At 53.7% G+C, this 18,670-nt stretch overlaps 7 protein-coding genes across 7 annotated transcripts; 4 read left to right on the top strand and 3 right to left on the bottom strand.

Annotated features, from left to right (window-relative positions):
* Nucleotides 1-345: 345 nt before the first annotated feature.
* On the bottom strand, nucleotides 346-2,028 carry C7974DRAFT_449046 (uncharacterized protein; the record flags this gene model as incomplete). Its single annotated transcript, XM_046145692.1, has 5 exons — nucleotides 346-595; nucleotides 628-1,019; nucleotides 1,070-1,458; nucleotides 1,513-1,729; nucleotides 1,798-2,028. 5 exons carry the CDS (start codon nucleotides 2,026-2,028, stop codon nucleotides 346-348), a joined length of 1,479 nt encoding a protein of 492 aa, XP_046000150.1.
* Nucleotides 2,029-2,294: 266 nt separating this feature from the next.
* Nucleotides 2,295-3,292, top strand: C7974DRAFT_449044 (uncharacterized protein; the record flags this gene model as incomplete). Its single annotated transcript, XM_046145691.1, has 2 exons — nucleotides 2,295-2,346; nucleotides 2,397-3,292. The coding sequence occupies 2 exons, from the start codon at nucleotides 2,295-2,297 to the stop codon at nucleotides 3,290-3,292; spliced, it is 948 nt and encodes a 315-aa protein (XP_046000149.1).
* Nucleotides 3,293-3,554: 262 nt separating this feature from the next.
* Nucleotides 3,555-4,500, bottom strand: C7974DRAFT_449041 (S-adenosyl-L-methionine-dependent methyltransferase; the record flags this gene model as incomplete). The annotated part of the gene is made up of 3 exons (XM_046145690.1): nucleotides 3,555-3,584; nucleotides 3,631-4,308; nucleotides 4,357-4,500. 3 exons carry the CDS (start codon nucleotides 4,498-4,500, stop codon nucleotides 3,555-3,557), a joined length of 852 nt encoding a protein of 283 aa, XP_046000148.1.
* A 266-nt stretch (nucleotides 4,501-4,766) lies between these two features.
* Nucleotides 4,767-5,872, top strand: C7974DRAFT_431780 (uncharacterized protein; the record flags this gene model as incomplete). Its single annotated transcript, XM_046144805.1, has 3 exons — nucleotides 4,767-5,362; nucleotides 5,421-5,711; nucleotides 5,770-5,872. 3 exons carry the CDS (start codon nucleotides 4,767-4,769, stop codon nucleotides 5,870-5,872), a joined length of 990 nt encoding a protein of 329 aa, XP_046000147.1.
* Nucleotides 5,873-6,279: 407 nt separating this feature from the next.
* Nucleotides 6,280-7,873, top strand: C7974DRAFT_431779 (cytochrome P450; the record flags this gene model as incomplete). Its single annotated transcript, XM_046144804.1, has 3 exons — nucleotides 6,280-6,342; nucleotides 6,390-7,484; nucleotides 7,544-7,873. 3 exons carry the CDS (start codon nucleotides 6,280-6,282, stop codon nucleotides 7,871-7,873), a joined length of 1,488 nt encoding a protein of 495 aa, XP_046000146.1.
* A 901-nt stretch (nucleotides 7,874-8,774) lies between these two features.
* C7974DRAFT_449039 (uncharacterized protein) lies at nucleotides 8,775-17,197 on the bottom strand (the record flags this gene model as incomplete). The annotated part of the gene is made up of 6 exons (XM_046145689.1): nucleotides 8,775-9,346; nucleotides 9,398-9,846; nucleotides 9,907-10,548; nucleotides 10,601-15,788; nucleotides 15,861-16,529; nucleotides 16,580-17,197. The coding sequence occupies 6 exons, from the start codon at nucleotides 17,195-17,197 to the stop codon at nucleotides 8,825-8,827; spliced, it is 8,088 nt and encodes a 2,695-aa protein (XP_046000145.1). The 3' UTR covers nucleotides 8,775-8,824.
* Nucleotides 17,198-17,558: 361 nt separating this feature from the next.
* C7974DRAFT_274027 (cytochrome P450) lies at nucleotides 17,559-18,389 on the top strand (the record flags this gene model as incomplete). The annotated part of the gene is made up of 2 exons (XM_046137556.1): nucleotides 17,559-17,639; nucleotides 17,700-18,389. Coding segments are annotated over 2 exons (771 nt in total), but the record flags the coding sequence as incomplete, so codon positions are not given.
* Nucleotides 18,390-18,670: the final 281 nt, after the last annotated feature.

Here is an 18,670-nt window from a genome sequence, read left to right as displayed (position 1 = left end):
CGTGATGGCGGTCGCATCTCGCACCCAAATTGCCATTTCTGTCGGCATTCGGCTCGCCCGCGTGGTTTTCTAGGCTAGACTCTGTCAGATGCCTAGCGGTCGCAGGCACCTACGATGTTAAGTCTCGAACAGATGAATTGTCCAGATGGTATGACTGGATTGACTATAAGTGCCTCCTCTTTATTGCTAGCACCAAGTCTGTTGCCTTGTTGGAATCGTGGAGCGATTGTTATGAAGTATGATCTCTAGACTTTCAATACCAAGCCATGTATTGTAATTCGCACATGGACTATTTGCGTTGAAAAATCAAATACCAGCTTCTTGTGTCTGAAAGATTCTACTATTTTAATAAGTAATACCGTTTGTGAAGTTGAATAGATTTTGCGGATCCCACTGTTTCTTGAGATATTCCAGCTTTGGGAGCTTCTCTGCAGTATACCAGGCAATGCGGCCTTCATTACCATGCGCGTAATTAACGTAGACTTGCAAACCCTTCCCGCTGTTAAGCTTCGTAAACTCTGCACGCCTCTCTTCAGCAAAACTTGTGATATAAGAAGTTTGAGCATCAGTCGTGAAGCCACTAAAGCTGAAGAACCTGTAGATGGATCAGCTTGCAGACTTGAGAACATTGCAGGTGGTACTTGCAAGTATGCTGTCGTGTCACGGTAAGGATAAGCTGTCATAATGTTGGGTGTCTCCAAGCTCACCCTGGTTGGGAACAACTCTGTCACCATGAACGATGTTGTCAGCCCAGTTGCGGCGTAGAATTTTACGTACGCAGCAAGAGTCTTCTGATAGGTCGCAACATCAAAATGATACAAGTTGAGGCCGTAAGACGCTTGAGGAAGGCCTGCAATGCAGCCGAGGGGGTCCGCTCCGAAACGGTTCTCTCGTATAAGGCGGTTGTATGGAATCATGGTCACATTGGACTCTAGTGGTGTAGTTGAGAGCAATGGCTCGAGGATCTTTCTTCCGTCTTTCTCTACGCCGACGAATACAGCGTTAACCATTATGACAACCTGTGAATAATATCAGTAGCGCTTACTAGCATTGAGATGTTTTGACAAACCGTTTTGAAAGTGTCCGAATATTGTATGGCGCTGGTAAGAGATAAAGCGTCCGGCTGGTTCCCAGCAAACGATGCCAGAATATTGAAGATGGTCGCATTCTCGCTGAGCGGGAAAAGAAAGTCACCGTTCAAGGCAAATCCACCATTGGTTTGATCGTGTAGCTTGTAGGTGGCAGAGCTTACGATGCCAAAGTTCTGTCCAGCGCCCCGGATGCCCCAGAATAAATCGCTATTCTCAGATTGCGATGCATTGACAATGTCACCCTTTCCGGTGACGACGGTGACTGACTCCAGCGCGTCTATTATCAAGCCGTGAAGGCCTTGATAGACGCCAATACCGCCACCTAGGGTCGCACCAACCATGCCAACACATGAACAAGATCCGGTCTCTAGTAGAAGTTCGACTTAGCGTCGAATTGTAGCGTGCTATTCGAATAACTTACGGATCTCTTTTCCAGCCGCATGAACAGGGTCCAAGACATCTCCAAAGGTGACTCCTCCGCCTATAGTCAATGTGCTTGTTGTAGCATCTATAGAGACGCGATCAAAGGCACTGAGGTCTATGTTGATTCCATTCTGTAGAGCACTGGTGGTCACAGTGTAGCCATGACCACCCCCTGTACCCATGAACGGGATGCTGTTCGTAGAGGCATAACGGATCTATGAGCGGGAATTAGAACTCTCTAAAGGAAAAGAGGTGACAAGAGATGGCTGTGCACAAGACTTACGATAATCGAAATATCTTCCGCGGTAGTGGGTTTAACACCCACAACGTAGGTGGGCGCCCTGAACGCATTCCATCTCTCTCTAAGCTCAGTGCTATACGATGGGTCGCTAGGGAGGAGGACTTCTGAACCAGAAGAAAGATGATTTTTCAGGTAACTTTGAATATCCGCTTGAGTCACCGCCGAACTCAGCCTGACGATGCACAGCAAACCAAAAATCAAACGGGTAATCATGTTTACAAACGGCGAATAGCTGGTGATCCTTTCAAGGTGGAACATACTATATATAACACATAGCCTATTCTAGTACAGTAGTCTGTTCGTCTTGCCGTTAGCTTGATTCGGTTGCTATTTGTCGATCGGGCAGATTCTGGGAGAGCCCGGTTCGGCGGGGACACGACTCAGCCGAATTGCATACAAAACACCGATTGGCAATCTATCATGACCGAAAAGGCTTCTAAACATCGAGAGAGACACACACCATCGCAAAAAACTTCACCATGGGTAGAATTGATGTCCATCATCACATGCTACCGACAGAATATGTGCAAAGTGAGCGATATCCTCGACGTTGTATCGTTTGAAAGCTGACATATTGTTAGAGTGGAAAGACGCGTCTGGAATTCCGAAAGGCCTCACGCTCCCACCATGGAGCATTGATTTGGACCTAAAGTTCATGGACCGTAACGATATTGATACATCAGTCCTATCTCTTAGTGCTCCAGGCCTCGCATTCGTCAATTCGGCTGACGAAGCTTCAAAACTGTGCCGGTCGGTTAATGAGTATGCAGCGGAGTTAGTGGCCCACCATCCACTTCGATACGGATTCTTTGCATCCCTTCCACCCCTTCAACAGCTCGACGCTTGCCTGGAGGAAGTCCGCTACTCTTTCGACGTGCTGAAGGCAGACGGGATCACTCTTTTGTCGAGCTATGATGACAAATACCTGGGCCATGAAGACTTCCAGCCCCTTTGGCAAGAGTTGCATCGTCGTGCCGCAGTAGTCTTCATACATCCAACTTTTGCGAAAACCTGGGGAGCTCCGTCCGACCTCACCATTCCTCGACCTGTAATCGATTTTCCCCACGAGACAACACGGACTGCAGTCAATCTCATTACTTCGAACACCATCCGCGACTTTGCAAATTGCAAGATCATTCTTTCTCATGGTGGCGGCACTTTACCATACGTGGCGACGAGAATTGCACACCAAACAGCCGACCTTGGCTTGAAGGACAAATCGGCCAACGAGTTCATAAAGGAAGCCAAGTCATTCTATTTTGATCTTGCCTTGACTGGATTCGAGGGTCCCGTCGAGCTTCTGCGTGACTTTGCGGATGCAGATCACATTTTGTACGGAAGTGACTTTCCATTTGCTCGGGAAGGAACGGTCGTCCCCCAGATTTCAAACATCAACGCCGCGCCTATGCAAGCATACGAGCGACACTCAATCGAGTCTGGAGCAGCAATGAAGCTATTTCCGCGTTTCCATAGATAGCGATTATACGGATGTCATGTTTACCTCGCGGAATCTTCACTCAAGTTGAGTGCAAGTGGGCTGAATCGAATTAGAATTTGCGTAAGGCCAATGTTGATACCTATCGACGATCCATCATTCATGCATGCGCTATGTGGTTTGTTTCAGAGTCAAACAGTTTGCTATTGTCAACTTATTTTATAAGATAGGGCTTGTGACATGCCGCTCAAAGATTTAGAGTCCCGTTTGCGCCTTTTGATTCTCTCTGTTGTCAATAGGCAGGTCAGAACACCGTGGAAATGGCCAGTTGGTCCTAAGATGGTTAGCATATAGGTGAGAAGAGTAGAACAGTTACTCACCGGGCCGCCAAACGGGAGAACAAAATCAGCTGTCTTGGTTGTATATCTCAAGTCATCCGGGGATTCTTTCGCATTGCCGGCCTGTACATAGGCGAGATACTCCGGGGCACCAGGAAAGATGATGTTATCAGCCAAAACGACTGAGCCAGGACGGATTAGAGACAATTTCTCGCATAATTGCAGATCGGAAATGTAAAAGTCTTTCCAGTGGTCCAACAACATGAAATCAACGGTGCCTTTCGTCACTGTACCCCCCTGGGCAAGACGCATCAAGGACCCTGCAGCTGAACCAATGTGAATAGTGATTACATCGCGTAGACCTGCTAGATCCACAAGGCTAGATGCCACGGCCGCGATGATGGGGTTCTTCTCAAAAGATACGTAGCGGACAGACTGTCCGGGGGAGGCTCGCGCCACCATGGCACTGGCAAGGCAAATGGCGGAGTAGCCGACATAGGAACCGAACTCGAGGAACAGGGTTGGCGCAGTCTCAGTATTAACCAACAGATCAGTTATGAACGCGCGCTTCTCTGCCCCAATGGTCATTAGCCCTCGTGGGATCGTGGCAGCAAAGTCGTCGATGGCGTTGCAAACAGCATTTGGGTTTCCACGTATCGTTTCAAGGTCCGAGCGAGCGTATATACATTTCAAAAGCGCGAGCTCTTCTGCACCTTCTTTCTATAGCTTGTGTCAGTGTTGCCTACACAAAGATCATATATGCCGTACGTGATTGGCTGCGACGGTGGTGTTGAAGAAATCAACACTATTTGCGATTTTGGGCGCTGAACCACCAACAATCGCATCAGTGTCGAAGTATGTTGAAGTACCCCCTACAGGCGTAACAGTAGTTTGGGGTAGAACAGCGGCCATGCCGTTTCGATGTTGTGGGATCACTAGTGTAAGAAAGTATGATTATGATTCGTGTGGGCAAAATCGTTGAATCCGTGACGCATGATATACAGACGGTATGCTGCATCCATGTAGGGAAACAATGAACAAGCATTGCGGCTCGGTCGGCTTCGGGGACTTAACCGTTCGGTGAGATTGGAAGTACCTGTCGCCACCTCAAACAGCTTAAACCCTCTCGAATTATCGTCCCATCGGTTTTCATCACTCAAAAACTCGGTAGCGCTATCATGGGCTTTGCAACCACAATTCTTCACTCTCAGTTCTTCGTACAGCCACCACTTCCCTCCTCCGACTTCTCTGGTCAAACAGTAGTTGTAACTGGTGCCACATCTGGTCTCGGATACGAAGCTGCAAAGCACCTACTTCGCCTAGGGGTGTCCAGGCTTATCCTCGCAGTCCGCAATGTTCCAAAAGGCAGAAAGGCCGCAGAAGAGATCTCTTCGGCGCTGTCACTCCCTTTGAGCAGTGTCGAAGTTTGGGAACTAGATCTGGGCAATTTTACTTCCGTAAAACAGTTTGGTGAGCGTATTAGCGCACTAGACCGCTTGGATGCCGTGATACAGAACGCGGGGATCATGACCTCGAAGTTTACCTTGGTCGAAGGATGCGAGAGTCAAATGATTGTGAATGTTATGAGTCCAGCCCTTCTGGGGTACCTTGTCATTCCTAAACTCCAACAGTCAGCAGTCAAGACGGGGAGTCCAGGAAGATTGGCTTTTGTGGGTAGCGATCTACAATTCATCGCACCACTGAAAGAGAAATCTACTTCGACGAGTCTCCTCGCGGCTCTCAACTCAGAGGAGATGGCCGACATGAGTAACCGGTGCGTTTGGTTTATGTGTGAAACAACAAGCCGTGAATTTTCTGACAACCGATCACAGGTACGGCGTCTCCAAACTACTACTCATGTGGGCAGTGCGCGACATGGCGCAGCGACATCCTTTCTCCAACCAATCTAACGTACTCATCACTTGCTTGACGCCTGGGTTATGTCAAAGCAACATTGTGCGTGACGATGAGAGTTGGATTGCCGGTGTCCTAAGACGCTTTATCATAGGGCTAGTCGCACGCTCCACCGAGGTTGGTAGCCGCAGTCTGGTCTTTGGTATAAAGCCAGATCTTGGTGCTGAATGTCACGGTGCGTTTCTTATGGACTGTAAAGTTTGCAAAGAGTATGTCACAATCATTTACAACAAATTGGGAGATGGCTGACTAAAGTACTCACCGCAGTTTGACAGGTAACACGAAGACGCCAGAGATGGAACAGGCGAACCGCAAATTCTTGGAAGAGCTCTCTGCGCGCTTGGAGGACATCTGCCCAGGAATCGTCTAGCGAGGATGTTAGCAGACCAAGTGCTTCGACGAACTTTGATATCCTGTGGAGGTACTCTCACATCGGTCAATAATTTCGACATTGAGGTCTAACCTCGGAGTTCGTCGCTAGGATGCTTCGCAGTGGTAGCAGGAGCGCGTAATTAATGGGTAGTGACGTTGCCTGTCCTCGATGACTTTGCGAGCAACCAATCCGTAATCTCTACGAGAAATCTCCTACATGCGACAGTATGAAGATCAGGATGGACTGTGTGAATACCTATGTAGCCGAGTTTTAGTTCTCAAAGAATTGACCGATCCCGAAATTGACGATCGCCGGGAACATGAGAGCTCAACCGCCTTTACACAAACACACTTTTTGGATTTCAGAGTTACCACAGTGCTCGACCGATCCTTTGCGTAACCACTATGGCCATTCTAGATACCGCTGAGATATTACATCTCCCCAGATGGTCACTCATCGCCTCTATTGTAAGTGATAAACGCATGTTGCTATGAATTCAATTGACCCCGTCTAGTTTGTTGTGATCTGGATACTCCGTTCCATCTATCGCCTAGCATTCCACCCTTTGAGGACAATCCCGGGACCCGTCAGCCGCGCGATATCGCACATTCCCCATGCGCAGTCCATACTTAGCGGGCGCCTACCGTACGATCTCACTTCGCTACATGCCAGATATGGCGAGGCGGTGCGCATCTCTCCAGATATGGTGTCATTCACCGCACCTGAAGCGTGGACAGACATCTATGGCCATGGACCCAATCGCAACTTTCCAAAATGGGGTATGACGCGTAGTCACAAGACGGTCGACCACCTTTTATCAGCCAATAATGCAGATCACTCGCGGCAACGTAGAACGGTGAATCACGCGTTCAGCGAAAAAGCACTGCGGGCTCAGGAGGGCCTTTTGATGCGCTACATCGATCAGTTTACAAACGCGCTTGCAGCGCACGGTACTGCAGAGATCAATGTGAAAAACTGGTTGGAATACACTGCATTCGATGTCGTTGGTGATCTGGCGTTCGGCGAATCATTCGGTTGTCTCTCAAACGGCAGATATCACCCGTGGGTTGAATTGTTGTTCCCTTTTATCAAGGCAATTTCGCTGTTTGGAGCGGCAAGGCTGTTCAAGCCGTTCACTCCACTCATCATTGCCCTTCTGCCCAAGAAGGACATCAAGAGCCGCATGCAGCACATCAAGCTGAGCGCCGAGAAAGTCCATAAACGCCTCGCTGCTGGGGAGCAGCCGCATCGCTCTGACTTCTGGACGTACATCCTACGAAATAACGACGAAAAGGGTATGAGTATTGAGGAGATGGAATCGAATGCCAGCCTCTTTCTCACAGGTGGAAGCGAGACTGTTGCGACAGCGCTGTGTGGAATCATGTACTTGCTGGCAAAGAACCCGGTGGCGATGCAGGCACTGCGTGAAGAGATCTTAGGGGCATTTTCCAAGCAGGAGGAGATAAACATGATCCGTGTAGGCGGTCTCAAAGTGCTGCAGGCTACAATCAACGAAGGGATGCGCATCTACCCACCCGTTCCTGCAGGTCTACAGCGCGTCGTTCCCAGGGGAGGCGCAGTCATCGCGGGGCGCGCCGTGGCCGAAGGCGTAAGATTTTTCCTCTCCCAGTATCATACCTACCCCAACTGACTAGCCAACTGCAACAGACCATCGTCAACGTCTCCCAACAACCCGCGTACCATCTCCCAAACAACTTCGCACACCCTGAGCGCTTCGCGCCTGAGCGCTGGCTTGATCTCGCACCGTCCGAGTATTCGAACGACAAAAGGGAAGTGTTCCAGCCCTTTAGCACAGGGCCGCGTAATTGTGTTGGGAAAAACCTCGCCATGGCAGAGATGAAGCTGATTCTGGCGCGACTCGTCTGGCAATTTGACTGGCAGCTGGCTGACGACAAGTTTGCCCTTGAGAAGCAGAGGATTTTCATTATGCGTGAAAAACCAGACCTGAATCTCCGCATGAAGTTGCGAGAGATGTGAGTGCATCGTAACCGATGGATGATCTATGTGGGTGGACTAGTCGGCCCAGCATCCTTGCGGTGGCCATGAAGTTGTAGAGCATACGGCGTAGTCTCCTTTGTTGCAATGTCAAGAAATCGTGTTCTTGGAATTTCTTATCGTGCAATTGATGTCTGTGCTACCCACACGCTACCATTCCTCTCCGAATTATAACGCATGGACTGCGTTAGCCACTAAACCAGTATCTGAAGCCCCAACTGAAGCAATACATGCCAATTTAGCACTGCTAGAAACAAATTTTGCATATGCATATCTTAAAGTCTATCAGACATCCAGTCTACTCCCCGCATTCCCCCAACGTAGCACTTTGGACCAAGGATCATAGACACAAACACCACAAACACAGATGCCCTAAGGGACTATGGCTTCCTCGAACGGCACGGCATTACATTGTGCGTCACGTCGCTCGGAAAAGTACATGTGGCCGACTACCCATCCAGCCAACCGAATCAAGCTTGGAAGTGACCGAGTGCCCGAAGGACCGACCGACCACCCACCCAGACAGCACGTGTCGCGAACACAGCTTTCTCAGTCATTGAATGTCACCGGACCGGACACATCATGCCCGTAATCAAGTCACCGACGTCCCGATCAGCCGTCTCCGACCACCGTCTGCACCCGCGGTCTGGTGTGGCGCTAGACAGGACGCATCGTGTGCATGTGAGGCTGTGTCGCCGCGAGATAAGGCTGATGCGTGATTGGGAACGTGGTGTGTAGGTGATGCCTTGGGAGTGTTGGGCACGGCGCCTGATTGAGTTGAAGGGGGTGAGTACACGTGTAGGTGCATACGAAAATAGAAGAAAATAGCACACGCATGTCTCAATGTCCAAATATTCAGATTACATATTACACATTACATATTCTACATAGATTACATCGCTTAGTATGCGTTGCCATCTCGCAACTCGCAATTCAGCATCTCAGGTGGCGCAAGAGGAACTCATATCCCGGCGCCACCGTCTCGTCCCACAGTTTCGAGCCCACATTGAGCGACACGTCGTGGATGTGCCTGGCACCTTGAACGGAGAGCAAGTGTGCCTCGACACGGGCTGCTCGCAGGGCGTCAACGAAATCGACAGCGGTGTGGTAGGGCACGATCTCGTCCCTGGTTCCGTGGATGACGAAAGTGGGGACCATGTAGTTACCCCGACGCAGCTGGGCGAGCGGGCTGATGAATGCGATGCGTTCGGCGTCAGGAGCGCGGAAATACCTGTCGGCGTCGGAGATGTCGTCTGAGGAGTTGTCATCAGAGTCATCTGAGATCTCTTCGTCGGATGACTCCTCCTCGTCGTCGAGTCTAGGTAGGCCGTTCAAGAGAAGGGAGAGGCCGCCACCTTCTTTGAACAACGATAGGACAAGTTCGGAGCGTGGGTCTCCAGGTCGAACCCAGCCCAGACCAGTAGTGTCAGTCCCGTTTCCATCGTATTGCGTGATCTGTAGGATGATTAGATACCGTTTGCGTACATTGCTGCGGGCTATCCTTACTGGTCTCTTCGGTAGTGCCTTGATAATCTCCTTCATCTTCATCGTTCTCTCTGGGTACTCCTCCGCTCGACGCTTATCCAAGTCCCCTGATTCAAAGTCTGTGGGTCCATAGAAGCTGAGAATTGCAAGGGGAGGCTTCATGCCCGCAGACTTGGTGGTCCACGCCGTCGTCATCGCAAGCTGACCTCCAGACGACCAACCGATGACAACAACCCGCTCAGCGTCAACTACAATACCTCTTTCTCGTGACAGCTCAGGTAATACGTTTGTGATCCACTTGTAGGCATCCAGAGTGTCGGCAATAGGACCATCGATCAAGTTGACCTCAGGGCAGAGTCGATAGTCTATGCTCACGGGGAGAATGCCATTATCGAGGAGAAAGCTGGTCTGATATGGGCGTACCGCTTTGCGAGAAAGCGTCATATGGCCGCCACCGTGGATCATGAGAGCTGTTTGGAGTCGTCAGCGGTAGTCCTCGACCGTCTAGTGTAGCTACTAGAGAGACGCACCAATAGGCATGGCGTTGACGGGGGGTGACTTTGGAAAAGAAACGTCGGCATGAATGTCCACGCCGTCAACAGTGTGGTAAACAAAGGTCTCCAACGCCGGTCGTGGTGGTGCGCGTTTTGGCGCTTCAACATCTTTTCGCATGCTGGCAATGAGCAACCTCTGTGTGTTGAGATCAGCACTAGAACCCTGCGAATACGACGCAACGGGGAATCCAGCATTCTTGAAACATGCCATCCAAGATTCAACCGACTGGAGGGGGTAATGGCCATCTTTGTCGGCCCACCAGCTGTCCAGCAGACCATAGGTTATGTCGTACCAGTCCACGATCTCGGTCACTTCAGAAAGAATGACATAGCCTGTAGGGTGGAGCAAATTCTTCAGCCGTCCGAGCGTGGCGGTTCGATCTTTAGTAGCGTGAACACAGTTGGTACCGATGATGATGTCGAAAAGCCCTGTTGCAGAGAGAGCGCTGGGAGGCGCAAGTTCCATGTTCCACGTTTGGAATTGCAACCATGGATATTGGCCCGCAAAACTCTTAAGCGCACGACTAACAAGTGTTGGTGAGATGTCGGTGAAGGTGTAGTTGATAGACCGGCTCAAGATATCCAGGCGCTTCACAAGCTTCCTTGTTGTTCCGCCAACTGAGAATGTTAGCGTAATGCCACGATAGCAGTCAAGTCAAATTGTACTTACAGCCCGCGCCAATCTCCAAGATGTTGATGGGATTGTTCACGTTGGACCTGGAGACGGCATCCACAACGGTGTCTACAAGCATCTCTGTGGCTGTGGCAAGCATGGGTGAAGTGAGATAAAAGTCTTCCATGATGGCTTGCGCTTCCTGCGTCTTGAACATGAGGGCAATTGGATCCTGCTTTCCAGCGAGACACTGCCCAAGCTGTGATCCAGTCATGCTCAGCAAGGAGAATTCGCATTGGTATGCTGGGAAGTCGTGTCGCATCTTTGAAAGAAGCGTGGCCGAAGTGCTCTGCGGACACTTGGCAGATCCTCTCACGCGATGCGACGTGCTAATCGTCTTCACGATGTCATGTTTGCCTAGGATTACCCATATTCTCTGCATGAGTCGACCGTAAGCGTGCTTGCGTCGATAGACCAGTGGTGGTAATAAGGCTCCCGCTTCCAAGGCAACCAAATCAACGCCGAGCTCTGAAAAGGCCTCGATGATATAGGCTAGCATTAGCTCATCTTGTCGAGGAGCTACCGTAGCCCCGAAATCTTGAAACCCACATATTCTCGCCTTGGCAGTGCAATCGCCCTCGTTGATGACGAGTGATTCAAATAGGCTTGCCATGTCAGCAGGTAATGGCGAGGACTTGCCGCCGGTGGTTCTGGGTGGCGGAGACAAGTTGTCGGGCGCCATGCTAGTCATTGTGGGTACACTGACATGCTCTACAAGAGTACCGCCGCAAGCTTCGACAACCTCGGAGATGGACAATTCAAGTAGACTTTCATCCAGCTCGACGTCAAATGCATCTTCGAGGTCGCTTTTAAGCTCCATTGCTGCCAGCGAGTCAACGCCGAGGTCGCGGAGCAATTGGTCATCACCCATGGCCTCAACAGGGGCGCCACATGCATCGGATATAATCTTGAGCACGCGCTGACGGGTTGTGTTGGACTCGCCTTGAGGGGCGACTGCCGCTACTGCCGAGGCTGCCGCGGCTGGCTTAACTCGAGAGTAAGGCTCTATTGTCTGTGCTGGGCTGGGACTTGGCGTAGAGCTCTTGATCCCGAGATGATCAATGATATCGGCGATGGTAGAGTCAAGATGCAAATCATTGTCATCGATGTGAATAGAGAAAGCATTCTCCAGGTCACTGCTCAGCTCCACCGACGCCAGAGAATCAACTCCCAGGTCGCGTAGGGTATGCGAGTCTTTGATATCCAAAGCAGGGGCGCCACAAGCGTCGGAAACAATCTGTACGAGGCGATCTCGACCACGGTCGATGATGGGTTCAGGCGCGGGAACAGCACGATCCGTCTGGACGACAGTGGCTTTGACCAACTTCTTTTTTAGCAGTGGTTTGGGCGTCGCAGCCAGGCAAAGTTGGGACAGGGCAGCAAGATCGCTTTGAAGGAGGTCCATGGACTCGATGTCCTTTCCGAATTGCGAGCGTATATCCTCAGCGAACTCGACAGCGGCAAGTGAGTCGACGCCTAAATCCGCCATGCTGGCCTGTGTGGCGATGGAGTCTAGTGACACGCCTGTGTACATGGAGATCATCTTGCGCAGACTGCTGTCATCGTGCTCGTTAGGGGGAGTGTCAATCTCTTGTTCGCTGTCAGCGGAGCTGTATGCTTCAAGGTCGGGCAAGGCATGACGGCTGGGGACGGTCGGTGCACTACGGTTGGAAGAAGTTTCTTTTTTGGCAGTAGGGCCAGAGTTTGCTGTGTCGAGGAGCTTCTCTAGCGTTGCGATAGACAGTCGAGTGAATTTGACATCCATGACAGTCAGCGCCATGGCACCTCCTGGAGTCATGACAAAGACGTCGCCCGTGGCCGTTGTGTCGCTAGTAGACCTAAAGACGGCATACACAGTCCAGGTGTCGGCGGCCGTGAAATCACAGGCTTGAGACAGCGTGGCACTCTCTACGCCGGTGGCGACGAACACATGACCAGGGATGCAGGCGTCACTACTATTGATGAGGAGGCCCACAACCTGAATAAAGGTGTCTATCGAGACTGTATCACAGAGAGCAATAGCAGAGCTCTCGTCGAGGGCAACATGGGGGGACGGAACTTTGATACTGGCAACGGCCCGAGTGCCGTCCATGGTGATGGATTGGATGCCACGCATGAGGGGCGCGTAGGTGACGACCTGTGAAAACAAGCCATATGCGCGTTTGGACAGCAGAGTCTCGGTTCCATGCTTGCTAGTGACTTGTTCGACGCACTCGGCGATGAGGTGTTTGAAAGTGTGCAGCTGGACAGGGTTGCCGAGTCGGACGTTGCCACGACCATGTGTAGAGACACGGGAGTTGGCGGATGAGGCTGAGCTACGCAGCTGGAACGCCCACCGTCCGGACTCAGCAGTCTCACTCAACACGATGGACACATGGCAGCTTGAGTCAATGCCCAGAGGATGCTCAAAGGTGAGGTTGTCGAAGGACAGAGCACAGGCTTTGTCGAAACGAGGGCCAAGATGGCACTGCAGAGCCATGACGGCACATTCCATGTACATGGAGGCCGGACACAGGGGACGACCACGCACTGCATGACCGCTGACAATGTCGCGAAAGCGGCTAGAGGCAACGTTGACGGTGAAGGTCGGGGAGCCCGGCAGCTGCTGGGTGACGAGCAGCGACGGGAGCTTCGCGGGCTGGAGCGTGGATTTCACATCTCGCTCGACGTGCGCGTCGGCTGCAGCTCTGGCGGCGGCTTCGGCTTCGCGAGCACGATCGATGTTGGCCACCCAGGCAGAGGCGCGGACGAAGTGGTAGGGCGGGAGGTACACGTGACGAAGGCCGGACTCGGCCGGGCCGCCAAGACACGGCCAGAAGGTGACATCGAGTCCTTCGCGCCACAGAGCGGTGGTGGCATCGGCCAGACGGCGCACGGGGACGAAGACATGGTTGGCAGGCTGGGCCACGGCGCGCTTGGCCATGGCGATGATGGGCGCGTCTGTGCCGGCCTCCAGCCACAGGCAGCTGGTGCCCAGGCGGCGCTCAATGCGACGGACGGCATCAACAAAGTAGACGGGCGCGCGCGTGTGCTCGGCGACGCGCCACGGGCCGAGGGGCTGCGTGGTGGCCTTGTCGGGCACACACATCTCCAGCGCGACTCGGGGCTTGCTGAAAGCCAGCGACGCGGCGACGTCAGCCAGCTCGCCCAGCAGCGGGTCGGTGAAGCGCGAGTGGAAGCCGTGCGAGACGTCGACGCGCTGGCTGCGCACGCCGGCGAACTGCTTGTCGCTGGCCAGCATCGCCTCGGCGCGCTCAATGGCAACGGCCGACCCCACGACGACCTGGCTGGTCTCAGCGTTGTAGCAGGCCACCTCAAGCTCGCCGACGCGGCCGGCAAGCTGCTCGACGACGTCGCGGGCGGCGTGAACGGCGAGCATAGTGCCACGCTCGGGGCCCCAGCGCGTCGCCATGAGCTGCGCCCGCGCGGCCACAAGCTTCAGGCCGCTGCGCAGGCTGATGGCGCCCGAGAAGGCGAGCGCGGTGAGCTCGCCAAAGCTGTGGCCGACCACGGCCGCCACGCGTACACCGGCATCTTCCCAGCACTGTGCACACGCGTACTGCACGGCAAACGTCGCCGTCTGCAGCACGACGATGTCGGCGATCGGCTCCACGGCGAAGACGGCGGGCAGAATGCTCGCACAGCCCATCTCGACGAGCAACGCGTCGCACGTCGCGAGATACGTGCGCAGACGCGGGCTGCTCGCGTACAGCTCGCGGTCCAGCGCCACCGTCTGCTTGCTCTGCCCGCCAAACGCTAGCACGACGGAGCGGGCCGCCGCGGTCGCGGCTGCCTTCGCGGCTGCCTCGACCTCGACCGTACTTGCCTCGCGCTGCCCGTTAGTCAGCGCGGCACGAAGACTATCCACGTCGGCCGCCGTCGTCACGAGCTGCACCCGGTGGCGCTGCCGCCGCTCTGCGAGCGTGAAGCTCAGGTCGCCGAGCGCGACGCTTCCGTTCTTGCATAGGTATGCGTCCAGATCGTGGCAGTAGTGCGCCAGGCTGTCGCGGCTGGCTGCGCTCACCACAATCGGCCAGGCGGCGCTGGTTGGCCGATTGCGGGTGGGCTGCTTCATCTCCACACACAGCAGCGCAGAGTTGCTGCCCGCGGCGCCGTAACTGTTCACACACGCCGCCCGCAGCGGCGCGTCCCACGCCTCCACCTGCTTGGCCACGGCAATCTTGTCTGACGCCAGTGCCGGGATCTTGCGGTTCAGCGTCCGGAAGCTGGCCAGCGGGGGGATGCGCTGCTTCTGCAGCATAGCCAGCACCTTGAGCAGCGATGCCACGCCAGCTGCCGTCTCGCAGTGTCCGATGTTGCCTTTGAGCGAGCCCACATGCAGCGTCCCCCGGCGGTCGCTGCTGCAAAACACCTCGCGCACCGACGCCATCTCCAGCGGGTCGCCGGCCTGCGTGCCGGTGCCGTGACACTCAACGTACGACACCTGTTCCGCCTTCATCCCTGCCTGCTTGAGGATGCGTCGGTACAGCGTCATCTGTGCTGGCGAGTGGGGCACCGTGATAGACGCCGAGAGCCCGCCTTGATTGGTCGCCACCCCAGGAATCACGCCAAGGATATTGTCGCCATCAGCTCGCGCGTGCCGCAGCGACTTTAACACCACCAACCCCGCCCCGTCTGCGCGACAGTACCCGTCGGCATCCTGGTCAAACGGCTTGCACTGTCCCGTCGGGCTGAGGAATCCGGCCTTGCCCAGGTCCATGTAGTTGTTGATGCCAGACATGATGTTGACGCCCCCTGCCAGCGCCTGCGTGCACTCCCCACTCATGATAGCCCGGCAGCCGCGATTGATGGCCACAAGCGACGCCGAGCACGCCGTGTCAATGACTTCGGCCGGACCACTCCATCCAAAGTAGTAGCTGATCTTGCCGCAGAGGAATGCCCTGATGGTGCCAGTCGACGTGTACGCCGTGGGAGCATGCGCTGAAGTGTTGTCGAGGTATTCGTTGAAAGAAGCGCCAATGAAACAACCAATGTTGTCCCCATCCTCACGCTTATGGGATCGCAGATATCCGCTCGAGTCCATCGCCTCGTACGCCAGTTCGAGCAAGATGCGCTGCTGCGGATCCATGTACGCCGCCTCCTTCGGGTTCGTGCGGAAGAAGGTGTGGTCGAAGCCATCTACTTCTTCGACAAAATTCCCAAAAAACTTCCGCCGGCTTGTGAACTGTAGTCGCGTGTCAGCACCCTCTTCGTTTCAGTGTACAACTAGAGGAACGCTTAACGCATCTCGACTCACCTTCTCGTCTTGCGATGCTCTGAAGCTCGCACTTAACGGTATACGATCTGGTCGAATCTCCTCTGCTTTGGAGACACCGCCTGCTATGAGCTCCCATAGCTCTTCCAGGTTATTGGCACCGGGCAGCCGACATGCAGCGCCGACAATTGCGATCGCGTCTTCAGGAAAAGTGTAATCCCTTAGCTCTGCTTCCCGGATAGTACGATGAATGTCGATCTTGGAGATCTTGAGTTTTGCCTGGTGGAAAGGCATCAGTGGCACGCAATCACCAATGCCAAACATGGCAAACGTGTGCGACTGCTCGCCTGTCGACTTGAGCGCAGATGCCAGTTCATTGAGCAGCGTCCACCACTCGCACCGCGATGCCAGGATAGTGAGAACGGCCTCGTGTGTGAGAGAGCAATCCTGCAGTTGCCTGCCAGTAATATTAGAGTAAACAGGGACCTGCAGTGCCTCACAGGACGGCAGCGTAAGACTGTCGAGTCCATCACATAATTCACACAGCTCTTGCGCCAGCTCCGCATTCTCCGGATTGTGCACCTTTCCCCTGAGATGCATTCCTTGGGCCTGCAAGCCTAGCTCCCGAGCGTACGCAATCACCTTCTCGAGCGTGGGGACAGAGCCAACAATACTGATGGTCTTGGGGTCAGTGATGGCAGACACGTACGACTACGACAAGTCAGCCAGGTGGACGATACCATCTACAACGCAGCACTTACCCCCGGAAATCGCCTCGCTATATCATCACCCTGTCCCTCGTATCGAAGACGAAGCACAATCGTCGTTGGGCCAGGCAGGTTCTCGTCATCACCCAACTCTCCATACGCACCCACCGCAAGAGCGATACGCATGGCAATCCCTGCCATCCGCACCACTTCTTCCTCGTCTTTGGCACACGCAACAGCAATAGCAGGCAAGAGCCCCCCGCAGTACCCCTGTGCGCCTCCCACCTCGAGCCCGCGCAAGAACTCGGCATGTGACAAGCCCGTCAGCTGCAGGTACTGGAAATACTGACACGTCTGGATGACGACAAGCAGCGGCAGCGACAAGATTCCCGACATAGCATTTGCCACCGGCCCCGACTCACCCGTCTCCACCCACCTGTCCAGCGCGCGGAGATATTGTGGTCCTTGGTGCAGCGCGGCAATATCCTGTTTGCGGGCAGCGAGCACGTCCCACGTCTCGCTCAGCCGCTGCAAGTCGTCTGCGAGCTTGCGCAACTGGGCGTGGCGAGTGTAGAAGTCGCGTAGCTGGTCTAGGTATGCCTGGTCTGGCGCCTTGCTTTGCGGGCAGAAGATGGCCACTGAGGCTGCTTGGGTTGGGTGGGGTCGCGACATGGTGTTGTGAGGGAAGGTTATGGATGTTGAATGCACTGTGGGATACTTGAGACAAGACTGGATGACGAGAGCCGTATTCTTATCCAGCCATGCGGAGCCTCCTTGTCATTCATCTATCCGGCACATAGATCGCGGTCGGGGTGTTCGGTTCGTACACGTTGTCTGGACACGAGTATTCGTCGGTGTGCGCCAATTGTCCAGCCCGAGTCCAGCGGGTCGGTCAGGCTCAGTTCGGTAATATTTGCATCGGGTATATACTTTCCCAGTCGGTCACTACTCAAACACATACACTCCCATATAAACTCGAAGATGGAAAGGACAGAAGGAACTAGGGTACTTCCAACCCTGACTTCGAAACGCCATGGACGCAATCACAAAATCAGTGCCTTCGGTACCACAGCTCAGCCACGTGCTTATGGCAGGCGCAATATTGACAGTGTTGGTAAGTCTTTCCAACACATAGACGTCCAGCACAAGTATGTCTGGCTCAAATTTATTGCAGTACTACATCACTACCGCTATTTACTGTATCTACATGCACCCACTTTCCAAATTCCCAGGACCCACATTCGCCGCCTTCTCTCGCCTTCCTTTTGCTGTCTCAGCCGTTCGCGGTCAACAGTATAAATGGATCGACAGCTTGCATGAGCGCTATGGCAAGGTTGTCCGCGTGGGCCCCAATGAGCTAACGACCATCTCGTCGGGAGCTTGGGACGATTTGTATCTGCAGCGACCGCAACTGCCAAAAGACCCACACCCGCAGACGCCGCCATTGAACGGCGCCGATTCGCTTTTTACAGCTGATGGTAGCGATCATCAGCGCATGCGGAGGACGCTGCTCAATGGTTTCAATGATCGGGCTCTACGGGCGCAGTCGCCCATTATAGAATCATATGCGGACCTCTTCGTTCACCGTCTGCGTCGTGAAGCAGCCAAGAGCCCAGACGGCATTATCGATCTAGCCAAGTTCTACGGCTATGCAGCCCTGGACATCATCTCAGACCTAACGTATGGAGAGAGCTTCCACGGCCTTGAGGGCGACAACGAGCACAACTGGATTACAGGCTTCTTCTTGGGCGCAAAGTTCGGTGCAGTGCGTAACCACCTGAGCTACTTTTACCCGCTAGACAGGATCTTCGGGTACCTGTTTTTGAAGCTCACGGCCAAGATAAGGGCACGCAATTGGAAGTACAGACGGGAAGGCCCATTTGGTTGGACTACAAGCGGGGAGCACAAACGGACCAGAATACGAGGTGCCCCACAATGGTTTTTCCGGGGTTCTAGATAGCTGATACTTACTTCCAAGAGACTCTATTGGTTGTTCTCTAACCGACACCCAAATTCGTATTCTACTCCGCTTATGCTCACCCCTTGTAGGTATCTAGCCTTACGGGCGGGAAGGGGGACCGGCTCGTGCAGTATGTACAGGGGGGTTAGTACGCCTAAGTACAGGGGGGTAGCAGGCCCGAGCAT

The sequence above is a fragment of the Boeremia exigua genome (assembly GCF_020726555.1).
Source record: "Boeremia exigua strain MPI-SDFR-AT-0100 chromosome Unknown C7974scaffold_3, whole genome shotgun sequence".
Taxonomy (NCBI): domain Eukaryota; kingdom Fungi; phylum Ascomycota; class Dothideomycetes; order Pleosporales; family Didymellaceae; genus Boeremia; species Boeremia exigua.
Note: the sequence above shows the minus strand (reverse complement) of the source record. Positions and strands in the feature narration are given on the sequence as shown.